This window comes from Lissotriton helveticus, chromosome 8, assembly GCF_964261635.1.
Source record: "Lissotriton helveticus chromosome 8, aLisHel1.1, whole genome shotgun sequence".
NCBI classification, from domain to species: domain Eukaryota; kingdom Metazoa; phylum Chordata; class Amphibia; order Caudata; family Salamandridae; genus Lissotriton; species Lissotriton helveticus.
In genome coordinates, this window is record NC_136069.1 from 1,579,410,079 (window position 1) to 1,579,423,854 (window position 13,776).

A 13,776-nucleotide genomic window follows, 5' to 3' on the forward strand; every position below is an offset into this window, starting at 1 on the left:
AATGGCTGCTGGAGAACCGGGCACCACCGTACAAAAGTCACCGGCGGGGGCAAGTCAAGGTGGGAGACGGCCCAAACAGATCCAAGTCGAACGAAAGGCTCCCTTACACTTCTCCAATATGGGGCCGGCCAAGACGTCGTCCGAGTCAGAATCGAAACCGAAAGTTAAGGGGGGGACTCATGAGTCGAGTCCCACTGCCGTTGTTGTTCAACTCAGACACGGCATCAGAGCTTCGCCAAGTCCCGGGTGTGTCCCAAGGCGGGCCTCGGAAGTCCGATTCGACGTAGCTCCGGTGCCCCTGGTCCAAATCAAAATCTGAAACCAGTATTGAGTTCAGCCCAGGTTCCTCTTCAATAATCCTCTTAAGAATCCAGGATATTTTCAGGATATTATGCCGGGAGCGGCGGGGGTCCGGAGAGCTCTGTGCTCACGCGGCCATCTCGAATGCCCGCTAAGCTCCTCCTCCTGTATGTTTTTTTAACTAAAAGATATCTTTTGCCTATATGACTGTATGCCATGAAGTGACTATTTAGTTAAAATTGCAAGAAATGATTGCCTGTACATTGTAACAAAATCGCAAGTTATGTGATACTTTGTGATGACAAAGGTTGTATTCAGGTTCGATAAAAAATATATACTTTCTCCTTCGATTTTGTTACAAGTCAATATGGTAACAGGAGCTGTATGATTTCACAATAATATCTACTCACTTTTAGCTACCTGAATTTTTTTCCTCCAACTTCACTAATTGTTAATTTTACTAATGCTCATTTTTCATTTTATAAATGTATTTGCATGATATATTTTTATGACTTCTATTTTTCACGTAAACATTTCTTTAACAAAATAAAATTGCAATCAGAATTAGGGTAGGGATACGGACTACAATATAGAGATAACAAAAAACACCATTCAATAATGGCCACCGCTCTACCAATAGAGAATGGTGACTGGTGATTGGTTGTCCATCAGCCGCTACAAAAGGCGGAATTCGCATGGACAGGTTACCGCAAAACGATACACAGCTTTAACTAGACAATGGGTACATCGTTTTTTAAAATCGAGCAATCTCTGAGGCATTCTTTGAAAATATATCGAGTGTGCTATTCTTTTAGAATTTGAATTAATAAGACATGATGAATGGCTTTTAACATAATCGAATTTGGCAGTTATTTTACCCAAGCCTCACACTGCCTGATGTACATCAAGAGAACTGTGTATTAGAAACATGTTTATCAGTTGTTTTGTGGAGAATGCTGAAGCACCACACATAGCCTTGATCGGCTGATTTAATATATATATGGTTCTCTCTTGTATCTTCTAGAGGCATATAATACCCCTACAACTTCATCTTTTCATATGTAAGTCATTACGGTTTAAGACTTTGACAAAACCTAACAATTATGGCTACAATTTATACAAATGTGTTTCCTCTTTTGTCTTCTTTTTAACAGTATTGCATAGGAATTTCTGTTGTTATACGATGCACTAAGACACAAGTTATTCTAGCTTTTGGTAAAGTTTGACTTGTACATTAGACTAATTTTATAAGTAACTGTAAAGGTTCCATGTAAAAGTAGGAATCTCGTTCTTTCCCACTTTGCCATTTTCTCTTAAAAATCAAAGGACTTTGATAACCTATCCTTATTGGGATAATTGCGAAGAGCTCCTTGTTTTTCTGTTTTTATAATGTCTACATTCCACTGTAAGGTCCTGAAAATAGAAAATAAATAAAATTGGCAGATATTAGTTTCACAGCCATATCATAGGATGCTTTACTTTGAAGATATGATTGCGCCCCCCCACTCCTTTTTTTGAACTTGTGAGGAGTTACTCTTATACAACCCAGAAGCAGACTATTCTCCTTTGTCTTACTATTCTCAGAAGATGAATATTGGATCCACTGAAAGTGTGTGGCGCCACTACCGTTTCGGGCAGGAGTTATAAAATAAATAAATAGGTATATATGTTATCTTAATATACTTCCTATGAAGCTCGATAGAGGTAGAAACAAGTATTTCTCTTGGAATACGATTTCTTTACAAAAAAAATTCTGTTTGGTTAACTTTGTCAGATAACTGGTCAACTTTTAACCTGAAGACTGTGAACGTCTATGGATCACTTCTGAGTTTTATTCAATACTCATTTAAGGTACAGACCTTGACTTTCATACTACACATGGACTCACCTATATTAGTTCTTACCAATTCCTTTTTTGACTTTAATGTTTTTCAGTGGTTTGGTTATTAGAGAACAGCATGAATAATTGTAATCACTACTTGGTTATTTTGGGTCTGCTTTCACTAATCATGTCTTAAACAAAACATTCTTTGCTTCTCACTACAATACTACAGTTAGAAACTATGGCTAACATCTCATATACATCTTCTAACCTTAATTTTTTTAAATACTCCTATTTTCCTGTTTAATTTCTGTTACTTTTGTAACGTATAATATTTCGTTATGGCATCATTTGCAGCCATTAAAGAAGTTACTCTGTAACGAAACACGTGTTGGCTACCGGTCCAACGTCCTACAGGAGGATTACCGCAATGTACCCTTCATCTAATAAATTTAGTGCTATTGAAATTATTTGCTTTCAAACACCTTGTCAAACTTATATGTTCCATATCTTTATTAAATTGAACAACAAGTCAAAAACTGTTCATTGTCCACTAAATTTGACTCATGTAACAACAAGAGAAATATCTATGAATTAATCTGAACTGATTAGAGTTCCGACGTTTACTCTTGTGTTGAAAATACTTTGTAAAATGTGTTTGACTCCAAACAATGCCCCAGATTGATCAAACTGCTATGAGTGGACAAGCTGCATCTACATAGACAGAAGAATCAGCTGGCAAACACCTATAACTGTTTGTGGGTGTATGGACATAAGGTCTAGGAACATATACATGATAGGGGGATGTGGGCAGGAGTGGTTGGAGGTGGGGGCAGCAGGTGTAAAAAAAGAAAATAACTTACCATTGTGCTACTTCCTTGCCGCATCTCTTCTCTGTAGTCCCTTGCTTCGGCCAGAATAGGAAGCACATCCATGCTCTCTGTCAGCCAATCACTATGCTTTAATGTAGTGTTTTGATTGGTCTCAGCGCCGTGGTTTGAAGCTCAGACGCTGACTGGGAGCCTGGGCATGTTTTCCATGCTGGCTGTAATGCAGCCTGCGTGGAAAAAATGCAAAGTGCGCATGACTGTTTTGCTGGCCCGAGACGGCCGTCCAAACATTCATGTGCACTTACATTGTGCTCACCACTCTCCCTGCTCCTGCTGTGAGAGCAACCCTGCCAGGCAAAGCTGCTAGACAACAGGACAAAAAAAATGATAATAACGCTAGCTGTTATCATTCTATTTATCCTTAACTTTACTGCTAATAAACAATAGGGAGATGCACCTCCGCGTTAGCGGAGGAGCATCCACTGCACAATAGACAGGCATAAATCTTTAGTAAAGCGGAATCAGTGCCTTCACTAAATACATTTTATACTGTCAGTAAGCAGAAAAAAATAGTTTCTGTTGATATGCTGATGTTTGCTGCAAGCCCCCACTGAGGCGAATCTATTCTCTAGCACTATGCAATAGAGTCCGCTGGTTCTAGTAAAGAGTTCCTTAACACCAAGTGGGAAATAAGTGTCATTGCTGCCCAACCAGTTTCCTGCCTGACTCTTGCATTCATATTTAAAGGTTTGGTTCTGCATGACCTCCTCCTGCAGGCAGGGTCTTGCAGATTCAAAGACATTTTAGCAGTAAGCACTTGCTTGATTTTGTACACCATACCCCAAAGTTTCATATTAAAAACTTCAAAGTCAAAGGTAATTTTCATACCATAGTAGAATATGCATGAGGGGTGTGTCTGTATGCAGAGAGACTGTCAATGTTGCGAACAACGGTAGAAAAAACAGAGGCTTTGCAGTCAAGTTATTGCAGCTTCAATATGGTTGACTTACCTATGTAAAGTGGTGAGTTCCTTTTGGTGGCAAAATCATCAATGTAGGAAATACCAAATGGCTGAATAGGGACTTCACCCAGTCCGAAGAGAAACTGGCCAATGAAGAAGAAGGATATGACGTAGGTGGTCCCCTTTACGGACTGAGTGGTGCAGATGGAATTATTCAGCACCCGGCTGGTCCCATTCAGATGACAAATGTCAGTCAAGTTTCTGGACACACCTGCTAAATGGGAAAACAAATGATTAGGGACCTATTACAACTTCACATTAATGGTTGTTTTTTATGTTAGTTTAGGAGAAAATTAATTTTTGTTACAAGACAGAGCATCTGGTTTCTCTTTACATCTTAATAATTCCACTGTTCTTTCATACAGTCAGAAACAGGGCATGTAATAGTGTTTGTGGTGCCCCAGGCAGAATTTGAACACAAGAAACGGGCAGCTATTGAACATCAATGTTCTGAAATTGTTGAAGCAGTTTTGCAAGAAACTACTTAGCTATTGTGGATAGCTATTGTGGATAGCATTAAAAGGGCTAAACACATGAATAATAAAACGACCTAAATTGGAATATATATATATATACTCGGAGGCTTGTTTGGTATATGTATATATATATATATATATATATATATATATATATATATATATATATATTCACTGAAAAAACCATAGGTTTCACACCAGTTATAGTTAGCTGGAAATTTTACTGACATAAAACCATTGAAATTCCCACGTTATAGTTAGTTGGACTCACTATAACTCGCGCGCCCTCAATGCACTGCTGATGATGTCACATATTACATCATTCATGACATGGTTAGTGACATCACTGATGACATCTCAAATGACATCACTGATGACATCACTGATGACATCTCAAATGACATCACTGATGACATCACTGATGACATCTCAATTGACATCACTGATGACATCATCCAGTGTCTGTGTGTTTCTGTAAAGTTAAAATATGTTTTACATATTGAAGAGTGAGTGTATGTATGAGTGTCTGGATGAAAGATTTAGTAGGTGCGTGACTGACTGTATGAGTGAGTGCTTAAATGTGTCTTAGTGAATGCATGGGTTAGTGACTAAACTGTCTGAATGTGTACATCATTATGTTTGTTGTTGTGTAAGCTGCTGCATGTGAGAGTTGTCATATATAAATGACTATATATAACAGCCTGTGATTGCATAAGTGACTGTATCTATCAATATGTACTTGTATCAGTGATTGTAAAAGACAGTAAGTATGTGTTAGTCTATGTTTAAATAAGCAAGGTTTTGTGTGTATAACTATAGTTGTGGAAATGGGAATGTGATTGATTCTTTACATGACTGACTAGGTGTATGAGTAACTCCATGGATGAGTGGCAGTGTGTGAGTCTCTGTATAGGTGTATGAGTGCATATGTTGGTCTTGTATTGATGAGTGACTGTATGTATGAAAGATTGTATGGGTGAATGAGTGAATGTGTGTGTAGACCTAGAAATCAGTGAGTGCGTATGTGGTAAGTGGTTTTACTGTGTCAATGGTTTCAGGAATGGTAGTTTGTATTTAACACTAGGTGTATCATGTGTTAGATTAGAGCGTGAGGAGGTGTATTGTATTATCACATGGATGATGTCATCAGTGATGTCATCAGTGATGTCATTTGAGATGTCATCAGTGATGTCATCAGTGATGTCCTTTGAGATGTCATCAGTGATGTCATCAGTGATGTCACTAACCATGTCATGAATGATGTAATATGTGACATCATCAGCAGTGCATTGCGGGCGCACAAGTTATAGTGAGTCCAACTAACTATAACGTGGGAATTTCAATGGTTTTATGTCAGTAAAATTTCCAGCTAACTATAACTGGTGTGAAACCTATGGTTTTTTCAGTGAATTTAATAGGTTTTTTAAATGCTAATTCCTAACTATAACTGGTGTGAAACCTATGGTTTTTTCAGTGAATTTCATAGGTTTTTTAAATGCTAATTCCTAACTATAACTGGTGTGAAACCTATGGTTTTTTCAATGAATTTCATAGGTTTTGTAAATGCTAATTCCTAACTATATATAGGGCCTCAAACCTATGTTTTTTTCAGTGAATTTCAAAGGTTTTTTAATAGCAAATCTCTATAGCTATGAAATATAATATTTTGTATAATGAATTTTATATTGTATATTTATGTAATACTATTTTTTTATGTATATTTTTCCCTTTTTTTTTTTTTGCCCTGGGGCGCTCCCGGTGCGCGTACCGGTGAGCGCACCGGTAAGCGCAGTTACGGCGCGCCCCGGTGCGCGTACCGGTGAGCGTCCCGTTAGCGCTATTGCCGCAAATGAAAACATCATCGTGACGTATCACGTAGCCGCGTGATGCGTCTTATGACGCACGGCGTAAGCGCACCCAGAAGCGCCCGAGCGCATACGATCGCGCAACATATGCGCCCCCGGGCGCGACCCGATGTGCTTACGCTACGCGCCCCGGGGTGCGCCTCGGTGCGCGACCCCGGGCGTGTAGCGTAAGCTCATCGGGTCATGTGACCTGAAAATAACACTTTTCATTGGTTCAGAACAGTTTTGGTTTCCAAATGATGAAAGCCCGGGTCATGTGACCTGAAAATAACACTTTTCATTGGTTCAGAACAGTTTTGTTTTCCAAATGATGAAAGCCCCCACCTTTTTTCCTCATTCTCACTTTGTTCTTTGAGTGAGGAAGACCTGCTTCTATTCATTGAGAAATGGCTACAGTAGCAGCAGCAGCAGGAGCATCTGCACCACCACCACCACAAGGACCACCACAACACCACATTGGTGGTGAAGAAGAAGAGGAGGAGGAGGAGGAGAGGCAGTTCCTGCCTGAAGATAATACCCCATATAAACCTAAGGAGCACTTTGTGTGGGAGTTTTTTAAAATACCAAGGGGTGCAAAGAAAGTAAATGCTGCAAAGGTGAAATGTCTCATCTGTGGCACTGTACTTTCCAGGGGGAACCCTGCAAAAAAATATTCATTTGGGAACCATACAATGCTTCGCCACATGCAACGCAGGCACCCCAACAACTATGCTGCGGCAGAGGTCAGAGAACTGACCAGAAACCTTCCCCAATCTTCTCCGAGCACCTCCAAACAACCCACTCCATTGGGTCCAGAGACAAGGGAGATGTTCCCAAACGTCCAACGCCAGTTTGGAGATTACAAAATTGTTTGTATATTTTGCGGAACTACAATTTCTTATGGGGAGCAAAGCATCAAACTCATCAACTGTGCCGGAGACAACCACAACTGCAGAAAAAAAACTTAATTTTTTCCTGATTTTTTTTGCTCCAGTTGAGCCGTTTACAATTCCCTGTTTTTTATTTGTCCCCATAAAAACTACAAAAAAATATAAAATTGTTCATAAAAGCCAAAAAAACTAAAAAATGTTCAAAAAAACAATAAAAAAAATATAAAACAACAAAAAGAATACAAAAACAGTTCTTTTTAGAACTACCTCCAATTTTAAAAAAAATACTACATTTTTATAAAACTCTGTCATTCTTTTTTTTCCAGGGTACGCTCCCCGGTACGCTCCCCCCGCGTAAATCGAAAAAAATAATAATAATTTTGCCCCGCGGGGCCCTTTTATGGCTCCCACATCAAACCTAGGGGGTCTACCCTGCCCCCTTTTGATCATTTCCCCCTTTGTTTTTGCCACCTCTTGTGTCTCGATCCTACAGAGACACAAGATGGCGGCCTCCCTGGACTGTTTGGAATGTTGACAGACACCCGAGAGCCAATCAGCTTTCCGCTTGCGAACTCGCGTAGCGCGCTGGTACGCGCCCCGGTGCGCGTACCGGGGCACGCTTATAGATATATATATTTTTTTTAACCTAAATTACTCAAAATCCACTGGAGCACATATCTTGAGACATAGCAAAGGCACATCGGGCTACCAGTCCCTACAATTTTGCCAAGTTTGGTGGAAATCCATTCAGCCGTTCGGGCTAAAAGTGAGTCCAATCGCCCTATGGAAATTAACATGGGGAAAACATGTTTTGGGCCCCCCCTTTTATCTCATCCCCCGCTTGACGAAACCCCCCCAAACTTTCAGGGAAGGAGCGGAGCTGGCCATTTTCTTGGAGAAATTCAGCCAATTCCGTCCATCAACGCCAAAGTTATTCCCAATAGAATGTTGCGGATTTCCTATGGAAACTAGGTCCTAACTATAACTACCTACTGGCGACCGCCAGTAGGTAATATATATATATATATATATATATATAGATCCAAGGTTTGCCTTGTGAGAAGCCACACACGCAGGCTTCGCACACCACTCCGCAGGCGGCAGTAACAGCAGCAAAGGAAATGCTAATTCAACGGCCATACGCGTTTCGGGCTCCTAAGCCCTTGATCACTGGCATAAAGAGGCAGAAGAACAAAGTATATTGAAGAACACCCATTTATTGGATATCTATGAGTCCCGCCCCAATGGGCGTACCTGATGGCATGCTGGTAGTTATAGTCCTGAATATTGCCATCGAAGGACTCTCAAACGTTCTTTAACCAAGTGGCTCCTTTGTCTGCTTCTTGAAAATAATACTCCCGGTTAGGTGAACAGCATCTCCACTGCCGCCCAGACTGTCAATTTCTCCACGGGCGAGGCAACCTGCGTCCTCTCGAGTGCTGGCGTTTCCCAGCACTCAGGATCCACGAAGGTGTCGGGGCTTCTCGCGGCCAGGCTAGCCGCTATGTAGAAAAATCCAAGGTTTGCCTTGTGAGAAGCCACACACGCAGGCTTCGCACACCACTCCGCAGGCGGCAGTAACAGCAGCAAAGGAAATGCTAATTCAACGGCCATACGCGTTTCGGGCTCCTAAGCCCTTGATCACTGGCATAAAGAGGCAGAAGAACCAAGTATATTGAAGAACACCCATTTATTGGATATCTATGAGTCCCGCCCCAATGGGCGTACCTGATGGCATGCTGGTAGTTATAGTCCTGAATATTGCCATCGAAGGACTCTCAAACGTTCTTTAACCAAGTGGCTCCTTTGTCTGCTTCTTGAAAATAATACTCCCGGTTAGGTGAACAGCATCTCCACTGCCGCCCAGACTGTCAATTTCTCCACGGGCGAGGCAACCTGCGTCCTCTCGAGTGCTGGCATTTCCCATCACTCAGGATCCACGAAGGTGTCGGGGCTTCTCGCGGCCAGGCTAGCCGCTATGTAGAAAAATCCAAGGTTTGCCTTGTGAGAAGCCACACACGCAGGCTTCACACACCACTCCGCAGGCGGCAGTAACAGCAGCAAAGGAAATGCTAATTCAACGGCCATACGCGTTTCGGGCTCCTAAGCCCTTGATCACTGGCATAAAGAGGCAGAAGAACAAAGTATATTGAAGAACACCCATTTATTGGATATCTATGAGTCCCGCCCCAATGGGCGTACCTGATGGCATGCTGGTAGTTATAGTCCTGAATATTGCCATCGAAGGACTCTCAAACGTTCTTTAACCAAGTGGCTCCTTTGTCTGCTTCTTGAAAATAATACTCCCGGTTAGGTGAACAGCATCTCCACTGCCGCCCAGACTGTCAATTTCTCCACGGGCGAGGCAACCTGCGTCCTCTCGAGTGCTGGCGTTTCCCAGCACTCAGGATCCACGAAGGTGTCGGGGCTTCTCGCGGCCAGGCTAGCCGCTATGTAGAAAAATCCAAGGTTTGCCTTGTGAGAAGCCACACACGCAGGCTTCGCACACCACTCCGCAGGCGGCAGTAACAGCAGCAAAGGAAATGCTAATTCAACGGCCATACGCGTTTCGGGCTCCTAAGCCCTTGATCACTGGCATAAAGAGGCAGAAGAACAAAGTATATTGAAGAACACCCATTTATTGGATATCTATGAGTCCCGCCCCAATGGGCGTACCTGATGGCATGCTGGTAGTTATAGTCCTGAATATTGCCATCGAAGGACTCTCAAACGTTCTTTAACCAAGTGGCTCCTTTGTCTGCTTCTTGAAAATAATACTCCCGGTTAGGTGAACAGCATCTCCACTGCCGCCCAGACTGTCAATTTCTCCACGGGCGAGGCAACCTGCGTCCTCTCGAGTGCTGGCGAAGCCCCGACACCTTCGTGGATCCTGAGTGCTGGGAAACGCCAGCACTTGAGAGGACGCAGGTTGCCTCGCCCGTGGAGAAATTGACAGTCTGGGCGGAAAAATTAGGGCACATTTTGAGTGACTTCTCAAATCCTCTTATATTTCATTAAAAAAATTCTGATATGCAGTCTCCCAAGATGGCCACCAGAGACAAAAGAGCCCAAACGTAGCCCAAATATCAGCCAGATGTAGCCCAACTATAGCCCAATGACAGTAGTTAGGACCTAGTTTCCATAGGAAATCCGCAACATTCTATTGAGAATAACTTTGGCGCCGGTGGACGAATCTTTGCGAATTTCTCAAAGAAGATGGCCTGCTCCGCTCCGCTCCTTCCCTGAAAGTTTGGGGGGGATTCGTCAAGTGGGGGCTGAGATAAAAGGGGGGTCCCAAAACGTGTTTTCCCCATGTTATTTTCCATAGGGACGTTTAGACACGGCTACAGCTCAAACGGCTGAATGGATTTATAAGAAATTTGGTAGAAAGGTAGAGTCCGGCTCGCAGATTACGCTTTTCTTTGAATGGTGTAAATCTGTTCAGTAGTTGCTGAGAAAATTAACTTTGAAAAAATATATATTGGGCTACATTGGGCTATATATATGTTAGAGCCCAAATGTAGCCCAATGTAGCCCAATGTAGCCCAAAGATGGCCACCAGAGACAAAAAAAAACAAATGTAGCCCAAATATCAGCCAGATGTAGCCCAACTATAGCCCAATGACAGAATGGCCCAGAGTGTTCTAAAGAACAACTAGAGCGCGAACAGTCTTACTTATCACAAAAGTATGGCACACCTGAAGTCATCTTGATTGGATTAAAGTGTTAACACTTAAAACATTTAATTTGCAAAGGAACAAAATGAGGGGGTTCATTTTGCCATAGAAATTATGATTAGTGCTGAAGAAAGAAAAATTAGGGCACATTTTGAGTGACTTCTCAAATCCTCTTATATTTCATTAAAAAAATTCGGATATGCAGTCTCCCATGATGGCAACCAGAGACAAAAGAGCCCAAATGTAGCCCAAATATCAGCCAGATGTAGCCCAACTATAGCCCAATGACAGAATGTCCCAGAGTGTTCTAAAGAACAACTAGAACGCTAACAGTCTTACTTATGACAAAAGTATGGCACACCTGAAGTCATCTTGATTGGAATAAAGTGGTAACACTTAATACATTTAGTTTGAAAAGGAACAAAATGAGGGGTTTCATTTTGCCATAGAAATTTTATATTTATATATACATATATATATATATATATATATATATATATATATATATATATATATATATATATATATATATATAGGTATATATATTCACTGAAAAAACCATAGGTTTTAAACACGTTATAGTTAGGAAGTAGCATTTAAAAAACCTATGAAATTCACTGAAAAAACCATAGGTTTTACACACGTTATAGTTAGGAAATAGCATTTACAAACCTATGAAATTCACTGAAAAAACCATAGGTTTGACACCAGTTATAGTTAGCTGGAAATTTTACTCGCATAAAACCAATGAAATTCCCACGTTATAGTTAGTTGGACTCACTATAACTTGCGCGTGCAATGCACTGCTGATGACGTCACATATTACATCACTCATGACATGGTCAGTGACATCAGTCATGACATCACTGATGACACCATCCTTGTGACAGACCTCTTTTCACTGTAATGTAACCCTTGAAACACATATTCAAAAATAGAAACTAAAATTTTCAAAAAAATGGAGATACCCATACCAGTTACAACAACCAATTCAATAATTCCACCATCTATATACACATCCACTCATTGATCAACAGATCTATATAGTCACTCGTACATATACTCACTGATGATATGTAGTGATACACCTATACATCCTTTTACACACCGACAGTCATCCAAAAGATACTCTCACACATTCACACATGCAAATAAACTATTGAACATCCATTTATTTGCATATACAGCTATACACACACAACCACCTTACTTCTATGGAAACTTACACATACTTACTCTCTTAAACAATCACTTATAGAAACACATACTTATCTAAACAGGAACTCTTACAATCTCTTTCTCTCACATATACTCACTTATATACATCAATATTCACATATATTAGATTAAAACATATGTAGTTACTGATAAAGACACTAGTGAGACAGTCATTCACTCACTAAGACACACATATACACACTCTTCCACCCATACAGTCCTGCACATATGCTGTCTTCAAAACACATACAAAGAGAGAGTCAGTCATTCATGCATCTATGTGTTAAGTAATACCCCCACCAAACCATACAAACACTCATACTGATACTAACAAAAACATCTAATAACCCATATACATACACATGTAGCTACTCACCAACCCATGCAACCACTTATAAACAAAGTGAAACACTAATACATATATTTAAATATTTAAACATTACTCTCTAATATATGTATTCACTAAGATACACTTAATAAACCAGTTAACCAATCATTTTTTTTTTAAACATCCAAGTAATCACTTATTTAAACATTTATTCTTCCATCAACTTTTACATCTACATATATAACACATAATTATTTTTTAAAAAGACACACATTCACTGGATAGTGTCATCAGTGATGTCATGACTGATGTCACTGACCATGTCATGAGTGATGTAATATGTGACGTCATCAACAGTGCATTGCACGCGCAAGTTATAGTGAGTCCAACTAACTATAACGTGGGAATTTCATTGGTTTTATGCGAGTAAAATTTCCAGCTAACTATAACTGGTGTCAAACCTATGGTTTTTTCAGTGAATATATATATATATATATATATATATATATATATATATTTTATTATTTTTTATCTTTTTTTACTTTAAAACTGTATTACGTGGAAATACATTATATTAATCAACTAGCTTAAAAAGCTAGCCTAGGTCTCTCTAAAACAGATTTGATTGCTACAATGTTCAATAATTGTTTCCAGATTAAGACACAATAAAATGTCAAGTCAGACTATCCCAGAACTATACAGTGGAACTATAAGTGACTGCCTAGCCCTCCCTTTATGCTAGTGAAGTTCAAGATAACGCATTTGTTTTTTAGCAGGTTTGGGGATGGACATGAACAGATGCATGCTAGATTGAGAGAGTGACCTGCAAGAGCTGCAGCAGGCAGAAGCACCAAAGGCTAGCACACTCCCGCACACTGAACATCTAAGCATAAGAATAAGTCTCAAACTTCATTTTGTAGTGATGCAGAGATGAACTAACACAGATATCCAGATGAGATGACTAAAAGGGAAAACGAGAGAAAAAAGACTGACAAAGCTATACTGGGAGCCAGTCACTAAAGAGATACATTAAAGCAACAACACAAAAAGGGCTTACTATAGTAGAATATGTGCAGGGTACAACTATATGGAAAGGAAATGTAGCAACGTGGAATAGGTAGGGTTGGGGAGGTGGGCCTTGACATGCAAAATATCACTAAACTAATACTTGACACTTACGGTTTAAAATTAATTAAGTAACATTTCCTTAATATCGTAGAAGAAGCCTCCCAAATTGTGAAGGGACCAGAACTATGCCACTCAACGCATATTTAGCTTAATATGAAAGAAACACATTGCACCTGCCCTAAGGTAATTCCATTTAATCTTGGGTAAGGAGATAATTGAATGCAAGACCTTTGCAAGACCAT

At 40.3% G+C, this 13,776-nt stretch overlaps 1 protein-coding gene across 3 annotated transcripts in view; it reads right to left on the minus strand.

The window, feature by feature from the left end:
- The window catches only part of LOC144773524 (solute carrier organic anion transporter family member 2B1-like), a 619,417-nt gene that overhangs the window by 435,446 nt on the left and 170,195 nt on the right, over positions 1-13,776 (minus strand). For 2 of the 3 annotated variants that reach the window (XR_013599997.1, XM_078658586.1), the window contains exon 5: positions 3,963-4,187. Coding sequence is in view for 2 of the 3 variants with exons in the window: in XM_078658586.1 (XP_078514712.1) it covers positions 3,963-4,187 (225 nt within the window). In the remaining variant the exon portion in view is untranslated. The remainder of the gene's footprint in view (positions 1-3,962; positions 4,188-13,776) is intronic. The other variant, XM_078658585.1, reaches the window with a different exon arrangement.